General features: G+C 43.8%; 1 protein-coding gene across 1 annotated transcript in view; it reads left to right on the top strand.

The window, feature by feature from the left end:
- The first annotated feature begins 6,864 nt into the window (after positions 1 to 6,864).
- Positions 6,865 to 9,057, top strand: part of UMPS (uridine monophosphate synthetase) — a 45,190-nt gene continuing 42,997 nt past the window's right edge. The window contains exon 1 of the mRNA XM_072417652.1: positions 6,865 to 6,970. Coding sequence (XP_072273753.1) covers positions 6,920 to 6,970 — 51 coding nt within the window. The 5' untranslated portion in view covers positions 6,865 to 6,919. The remainder of the gene's footprint in view (positions 6,971 to 9,057) is intronic.

Here is a 9,057-nt window from a genome sequence, read left to right as displayed (position 1 = left end):
GTGAGAAGTGATCATCATCGAGTTTTTCTGCTGTGACTTCCTTCCGTGGTGCTAGGGGTGAATGACCTCCAGTATCACCCTGTATATGATGTGTAAAGGGAATGCACATCTCACATTTACGTTTCATGTACACAGAATACAAAATCTTATCTATCTAAAAGGAGTACAGAATTTAGGAATTATTCAGTCTCATCCAGGAGTCCGCAATACATTTTAAGAAGTCATTAAATATTATTTCAAACAATTTAAACCCATTTAAAAAAAACAAAACAAAAAGCTCCAAACTAAACAAAATCTGAGCAAGGCTGAAACAGAAACCCTTCACCATGCATGTAGCCTTTTTTCCAAAAATTACCAGGATAACAAAATCTAAAGAGTGTATAAACAACCAATGAAAAAGACACTCACCCTGAAAAGAGAACTACACCAAAGTTCTTATCCAGATCCCCTCTGACATCCATTCCCTCCTTAGACCCTGAGGTTTTCCTGCCACGTGCGAAATATCATTTACTACTATCTCAACATTAGAGTGTAAGCTCCTCTGATGCAGAGACTGATGTGAATGACAAAGTGTTCTCTGTACAGCACTGTAGTATATGTCAGAGCTAGATAAATTTATTATATCAGTATGTGACTATGGTAGGGAAAATAGATTGGAATGGAATATTGTGCAGAGACTGATGTGAGGGGTTCTCCATTTCCTGAACATTAGCAGATAATATATAAATCTGGAGGACCTTCCCTGCCACGCCTACTTATCACATATCACCTGCCATATCCAGGCCTACGTATCACATGTCTATCGCATTGTCTGTAAAGTTTCTATCCTGCTGGTTGGCTGCTTCTGGATCACATCTGTCTTAGGATCAGTTCACATCTATGTGCATGTAGTTTGCTCATGTAGATGGAGTTTGTCCCATAGTTGAAAGCTATCACCTAGATTTATGTGCACTAAAAACATTTTTTCTTAATTTTTACTGGCCTACTGGAGCACTGGAAAAAAAAAACTTTGGTGGGCCCTAGTGATATGCCTCCGAAATGTTCATTTTTGTGCCTTGGCCCCTGCAGCCTTAAATAATAAAGCTTTCTGTTGGGCCCTTTTTCTCATCTTAGTGGGCCCCAGGTTCCCCGTCCGACCCTGTATATGATATGGCATCAAATGTGTAATATATGTAATTTCTCCAGCTGCTGATCTGACTGGTATAATAAATGTCAGGCGAGCAAAAGAACTCATTTTAGAACAATTCTTACAACTGGTAATGGTTTGAAGTCCTTATGACTTTTTAATGTTGTTTTATACCAATGCTTTGTATCTGTTTACATAATGTCAGCTTTGTTTTACTCATATTGTTTGATATTTGTTTTTAAACGTTTTTATTTTTTCATTTTGAATGTGTAAAATAAATTCATAAAAACAACTCGTTTCCTTTTTATAGTTATTGTAATAAATAATCCTTGCACAGCATAGCTATTTACTAAGTATAACTATTTACTGTAATCAAAGCACCCTCAGACTCCAGGATCACACCTCATTACTAGTGCTGGGCTCTGCTGATTGGTCAGTGCAGAGGAATGACACGGACAGTGTCGGTTGTCATACATGTTATCATTTACAATTGGGAGACTTATGGCTAAACTGTGGGCACAGACTGTAAACCTGTATGTATTCCTTACTAAACACAAAGAATAATAATCTGCTCTATGAGCACCAACTGCATGTACACACTTGGATATTACCTTGTAAAAGTATTGGTGACATCTTTACTGTGTTGTGTAGAGAACAGAGCTGTCCCACCCACTACAGGAAGGGGGCAGATACAAGACCAGTCATCCTGTACAATTATGGAGAGCAGTGGAGACTGGTCTTTATTACAGGAAGTAGTAGTAATTTTTTCTACCTCTAGATGTCCTCAGTTTATTGTATAGCATCATTCACTGGTTTCCTCTGAGCCCATATCATCTCCAGACCAGCTTCAGTCTGTAACTTGGAGCTGATTTTTGCCTTTAAAGTGGCACTAAACATTAGAAATAAAAAATTGTGACCAGACAGGCCCTTCTTTGCAGACAGGACAGGTGATGTACCTTCTGAAATAAAATACCCTTACCTGCCTGATTACAATTCTTTAATACATTGACCTGGCTAGTTTCATGGCTAGTGCCACCATTTCCTTTATTGTCTTTTTCCTAGTTTTGACCATCTTGATTGGGTGGGCCGGGATAACTCCCACACAGGTGATCATTCAGTTCTGGAAGACCTGAGGCTGCTGGGATGTGCTGCATACCCTGCTTACGCTGAGCTGCACCTGCACATACATTTGTTTCAGGCAGTGATCAGGCAGGTGAGGTTTTATGGCGGAAGGGACATCGCCGGCCTCTCTCTGCCCTACAGCCCTGCCTGATCCCAGATTTTCAAAGTGGAACTTTATTTCTGCTTTAGGAACAGGTTCCTCTAACACCCCCTGAATGAATCTGATTTATAACAATAGCGGGACCTAGAGAGGAAGAGAAGCTTGCTGGATGAGGAAGTAGAGGAGTCACGTGTGACAAACACCCTCTCAGCCCGCACCCCTGCGCATAGACTTTACACACACTCAGCAACAGTGCACGCACGCACACCATCACAGGCAGACTGCCACTACGTGCTTAGACGGAAGCACGCACCGTTACCCTGGACAACCGCAGTTGTGCTTCTTTAGTGTCACCCACTGCCACTCCAGACAGGGATGTCTCAGAAATGTTATAGTAGCGTTTCGGGTTGTAAGTTACACTATTTCCACTTAGAGCAATCAGAGATTCAGCTTACACTTTTTATAATGTGTAATAAATAAAAACATACAAAAACAGTGCATAGACAAATTATAGAAACATAAAGACTAATCTAAGAACAATAACAGAACAATAGCAGAACTATAGCAACAGCATAAAATAAAAGGGAAAACTGAAATAATACTTAGGTACAGTTGGTTTTCCTCGTCCAGGTCGCTGTGTAAAGTCCAAGTTATCAGTCAGAGTCACTGGGCTCCCTGCACTGCTCAATGTGTCAGTGCCGTTGTCCATAGCAACAAGATGATGTCAGTGAGAGCTGTCTCTGCTAGACTTACATGGCTTTTTATATGCCAACAACAGAGATGGGACTAATACAACAATCAAATGACAGCCGGGTGGGGGCTGTCTCAAGGGCTGTGACCACATGGAGTATGATGCTCTGTGGACACTTCCAAAATGCCCTTGTTCACCAGGACAGGCTAACTATGGTTTCCAGGCATCCCTGAGGCCTAGGAGAATAGTCCTTGGTCTCGCAATGCTCACCATAAGGATCCAACTACAAATCAGTCAACTATTACTTTATTGGAAATATAAAGATTCAGAATAAATGTGTTTCAGAATACCTCTCAGAGTTCAATCAGGGGCCACTCTACTAGCCTTATCTGAAATTTATGACACATGGAGACACAAAACTCCAACTTTTACAATGAGTGTTTCAAACTACAGGGTCTGGAGGATGCTGGTTGTCAGATCAAGAAATATCTGATAAGGGGAAATTTATGACCTTGGTCTGTTAAGCTAGGTACACACGTGCAATAATTGTCGATAGAAATTATATTTGAACGATCATATTGTGCACAATTCTGTGTATGCTGCAACTATACAATCGTTCAAATACAATCCACAATAATGTACACACGCTAGATACGATCATTTGAACGATGCAGCAAGTGACATGTAAAGGAGAAAGAGTACTGCAAAACCATCCACGATCACTGAACGACCGTACACACAATAGATAGCAAACAATCGTAGCTCAATCGGATCCGCCAGGATGGTCGTTTCTTTCCAGCGACAATCCTCGTTCGTTGGCGTTGTTGTGCACCTTTTTTGTCAGATGTAGGATTATCGGACAAATGGTTGTTAGTCGTTCGTTTCCAGCGATGATTATTGCATGCGTGTACGCAGCTTTAGAGAGACAATTTCCAGCAAATACATTTTAAAAGAAGACCATTTGTAATATTTAAAGAAGAGATCAGGATTTAATATTTTCCACAATATCACATCACGCTCTTCACTGCATTCCTAAACAAAGTGATGAAATAGAGGAAAGATTTGTGCCATTTACATGCACATCTGTGTGATGTGTGCCAATGCTGTGACCCAAAGATTCTATAGATATTAAAATTCTTCAAAATTGCAAAGACCAGCACTTTCACTTTTATGTACAAAAATATCACAGGGAAAGCAAAATAAAACCCATCCAACCCATCAGTCAGTTGCATGGTGATATACGTCCTTCATAAGGAACTGCCAGCCCATTGCAGAGCAGATGACACTCAATTACACCAATGAGAGTGCTTCCTGATCATGTGATCACTGTGTCCGTTCTGATATATTTATTCACATGTAGGCTGGAGGCATCACTGAGCGTAAATGTTTATTCCATTAGATACTGTAATTGTAAGATACATTTACAGTATTAAAGAAAGGGTGACAGAGTAAAATATGCTGATGCTGCTTAATTATGCCAAAGCCTTTAGGTATCGATGATCTCTGATCATGAAAGGATAAAAGGGTATATATATATATATATATATATATATATATTTATTTATATACCCTTTCATCCTTCCATGTTCAGAGATCATTGATCATATATATGTTTGCAAAACTGATGGTGGACAGCTTAATTTGTAGAGCCATAGGGGGCAGATGTATTTCCGAAGAGCAGTCACAAGGCCTTGCAGTGCTAGCAAACTTCTTCTCTGTCGTGTTTTTGCTGCTCTTACCACCCCCGTGAAAGAGAGGCTTCCCAACATATAGGAAGGACCAACAAATAAGTATAGAAAGAGAATGGTTTGAGGTGAGGTCTCCACTATAGCTATCCTTGGCAAATTTATAACATGTGCTGAGTTTATATAACCCTGGTGGTGAGGTGGAGATCTGACACGTGTAGAGGTGATGGGTGAGGTGCTCTGTCTCCCTCTGGTGGTGAAGTGGAGTTAGCATAGGTGTAGAAGTAATGGGCGAGGAGCTCTTTTTCCCTTCGGTGGTGAGTTGGAGCTAGGTTAGTTGTAGAGGTGATGGATGAGGTGCTCTGTCTCCCTCTGGTGGTGAGGTGGAGATCTGACATGTGTAGAGGTGATGGGTGAGGAGCTCTGTCTCCCTTGCTCTGTCTCCCTCTGGTGGTGAGGTGGAGATCTGACATGTGTAGAGGTGATGGGTGAGGAGCTCTGTCTCCCTCTGGTGGTGAGGTAGAGCTAGGTTAAGTGTAGAGTTATTGGGTAAGGTGCATTTTCTTGCTCTGGTGGTGAGGAAGAGCTAAGCTAGTTGTAGAGGTGATGGGTGAGGTGCTCTGTCTCCCTCTGGTGGTGAGTGGGAGCTAGGTTAGTTGTAGAGGTGATGGGTGAGGAGCTCTGTCTCCCTCTGGTGGTGAGGTGGAGCTAGGTTAAGTGTAGACTTGATGGGTGAGGTGCTTTGTCTCCCTCTGTTGATGAGGTGGAGCTAGGTTAGGTGTGAAGGTGATGGGTTTGAGCTCTGTTCCCCTGTGGTGGTAAGGTGGAGCTAGGTTAGGTGAAGAGGTGATGGGGGAGGAGCTCGGTCTCCCTCTGATGGTGAATTGGAGATTTGTCAGGTGTAGAGGTGATGGATGAGGTGCTCTGTCTCCCTCTGGTGGTGGGGTGGAGCTAGGTTAGAAGTAGAGTTGATGGGTGAGGTGCTCTGTCTCCCTCCGGTGGTGAGGTGGAGCTAGGTTAGGTGTAGAGGTGATGGATGAGGTGCTCTGTCTCCCTCTGGTGGTGAGGTGAAGATCTGACATGTTTAGAGGTGATGGATGAGGAGCTCTGTCTCCCTCTGGTGGTGAGATAGAGCTAAGTTAGTTGTAGAGGTAATAGGTGTGGTGCTCTGTCTCCCTCTGGTGGTGCAGTGGAGCTAGGTTAGGTGTAGAGGTGATGATTGAGGTGCTATGTCTCCCTCTGGTGGTGAGGTGGAGATCTGACATGTTTAGAGGTGATGGATGAGGAGCTCTGTCTCCCTCTGGTGGTGAGGTGGAGCTAGGTTAGGTGTAGAGTTGATGGGTGAGGTGCTCTCTCTCCCTCTGGTGGTGAGGTGGCACTAGGTTATGTGTAGACTTGATAGGTGAGGTGCTTTGTCTCCCTCTGTTGGTAAGGTGGAGCTAGGTTAGGTGTGAAGGTGATGGGTTTGAGCTCTGTCTCCTTGTGGTGGTAAGGTGGAGGTAGGTTAGGTGAAGAGGTGATGGGGGAGGAGCTCCGTCTCCCTCTGGTGGTGATTTGGAGATTTGTCAGGTGTAGAGGTGATGGATGAGGTGCTCTGTCTCCCTCTGGTGGTGAGCTGGAGCTAGGTTAGGTGTAGAGGTGATGGATGAATTGCTCTGTCTCCCTCTGGTGGTCCAGTGGGGATCTGATAGGTATTGAGGCAATGGGTGCAGAGCTCTATTTCACTCTGCAGAGGTGATGGGTGAGGAGCTCTGTTTCCCTCTGATGTTTAAGTGGAGCTAGGTCAGGTGTGGAGGTGATGGATGAGGTGCTATATCTCCCTCTGGTGGTTAGGTGGAGATCTGTTAGGTGTATAGAGGTGATGGATGAAGTGCTATATCTCTTTCTTTTGGTTAGCTGGAGCTAGGTCAGGTGGGAAGATGATGGATGAGGCGCCGCCCTCCTCCCTCTCCTGAGTGCTGAGGTCAGGTGTAGCTTTGATTTCCACTCTGTGTCTTAAAATTCTGCAGGTGTAACTCTAATTTCCCGCCTTTCCTTGACATGGTGGGATATACTTCCTGACGTCATCTTTTCTTTCCAGAAGTCTATTGCATGCTGTACCCATGCAGGCTTTGAGGTCTCTGGCTGCGGAGCTGCACTGGGTGGATGCCCTGAAATTTGGCTGTTTCACGCTGAAGGGTGGCATCTGCTCACCAATGTACTTCGACCTAGGAGTCATGGTGTCCTATCCGGCCCTGCTCAGCCAGGTGAGGGGGGCTGCTGTCATATATTTGTGTGATTATGGGATGTGGATGGACATAATATCCTGTTACAGGAATAGACGTATGTTGGTGATATGAGGTAAGTGATGCTCGGTATGTGGAGTGCCATACACTGCCCTGCCCCTTGCCACCCTCATCTGTGACAAACACCAAGTGCCCATGCTGATCCGCAGGAAGGAGCAGAATGAATATGGTGAGCCCCTCATTGCCAGCTATGTCATCCCCCACCCTCTCTAACATTTCCTAGCTATGCACTGTTATTAAACCCCCCACATTCCTCTGTCATCACTTCATATTGAATGATCCTCAGAATCTTCAAGGGGTGGAAAGTTTCTGTAATTTATGTCCTGTTTTCCCTAAGACACCAAGTATAGGTAGTGCCAGGTAAAGGATATCCAACATACGGACGGCTCCTAGATAAGAACACGGCTTCCCAAGACAGAGGCTTGATGGGGGGGGAGGGGCGGTTTGCATGACTTGCAGCAGGAATCTCTTGCTAAAAACAGCTGAGGTTGTGGGTGAGCTCTTTCTGCAACGTCTTGTAACTCTTTCATGAGCAAACTCTGCAGTTGTTTCTTTTTGCATATCAAAGCACAGCTTGCTCCAAAAGTTAATGAATGTCTATTCATTGGCTCTCTAACAGACAAGGGTCATAAAATTTCCCCTAATCAGATGTTCCTATATCTGACAACCAGCAACCTCTAGTTTACAGCAGCAATTGTAAAAGTTGGAGTTTTGTGTCTCCATGTGTCAAAAAACCCAGATAAGGCTAGGAGAGTGGCCCCTGATTGAACTCTGAGATGTATTCTGAAACACATTTATTCCTAATCTTTGTATTTCCAATAGACCAGTCTGTATAAAGTAATAGTTGACTGATTTGTAGTTGGATCATTATGGTGAGCATTTTGAGACCAAGAAGTATTTTCCTAGGCCTCAGGGAAGCCTGGAAACCATAAGTAGCCTGTCCTGGTGAACCATAAGTCCCAGACATGCCTAGTTTGGTCTCTGTGAACTCCTTATTTTGTGGCGATTAATATTCTGGGGGATGGCAGTTCATGAAACCTGTTCTTGTGAAATTATTAATAATGGCTAGAACAAGGGTATTTTGGAAGTGTCCACAGACCATCATACTCCATGTGGTCACAGCCCTTCAGACAGCCCCCACCCTGCTGTCGTTGGATTGTTGTATTAGTCCCATCTCTGTTGTTGGCATATAAAAAGCCATGTAAGTCTAGCAGAGACAGCTCTCACTGACATCATCTTGTTGCTACGGACAACGGCACTGACACAATGAGCACTGCAGGGAGCCCAATGACTCTGGCTGATAACTTGGACTTTACACAGCGACCTGGACCAGGAAAACCAACTCTACCTAAGTATTATTTCACAGTTTTCCCTTTTTATTTTATGCTGTTGCTACAGTTCTGTTATTATTCTAAGATTAGTCTTTTTTTTCCATATTTGTTTATTCATTGTTTTTGTATGTTTTTACTTAAAAAAAAAAACACTATAAAAAGTGTAAGCTGAATTTCTGATTGCTCTAAATTGAAATAGTGTAACTTGCTAACCCAAAACGCTACTATAACATTGTGATTTCTGTGACATCCCTGTCTGGAGTGGCAGTGGGTGACACTAAAGAACCATAACTGCGGTTGTCAAGGGTAACGGTGCGTGCTTCCCTCTAAGCACATTGTGGCAGTCTGCCTGTGATGGTGTGTATAGCAAGGGTTACCAGAGTGGTTAACCTTGCCCCGTGACAACCCTCCTCAGCCTGCTGGTGTGTGGACTGTTGCTGAGTGTGCTGGAAAGTCTTTGAGCAGGGGTGAGGGCTGAGAGGGTGTTCGTCATGTACTGGTGGGATCTCAGTGTGTGTACTGCTTGTGGGTGTTGTCCTGTGTCCAGATTGAGGTATATTTGGGTACCAGTGATATTTATCAGTGCACTGGTAAATTGCTGAGGACGAGCAATTGTTGGAGATTCCCTCGTCATTCTACCCATAATCACTCAGCCTGGCACATCACATCTTCTAGCAGTTTGCTGAGATCTGTTCCTACTTAGAGCATTAGTGCGGG

This window comes from Pyxicephalus adspersus, chromosome 7 (genome assembly GCF_032062135.1).
Source record: "Pyxicephalus adspersus chromosome 7, UCB_Pads_2.0, whole genome shotgun sequence".
NCBI lineage: Eukaryota > Metazoa > Chordata > Amphibia > Anura > Pyxicephalidae > Pyxicephalus > Pyxicephalus adspersus.
Note: the sequence above shows the minus strand (reverse complement) of the source record. Positions and strands in the feature narration are given on the sequence as shown.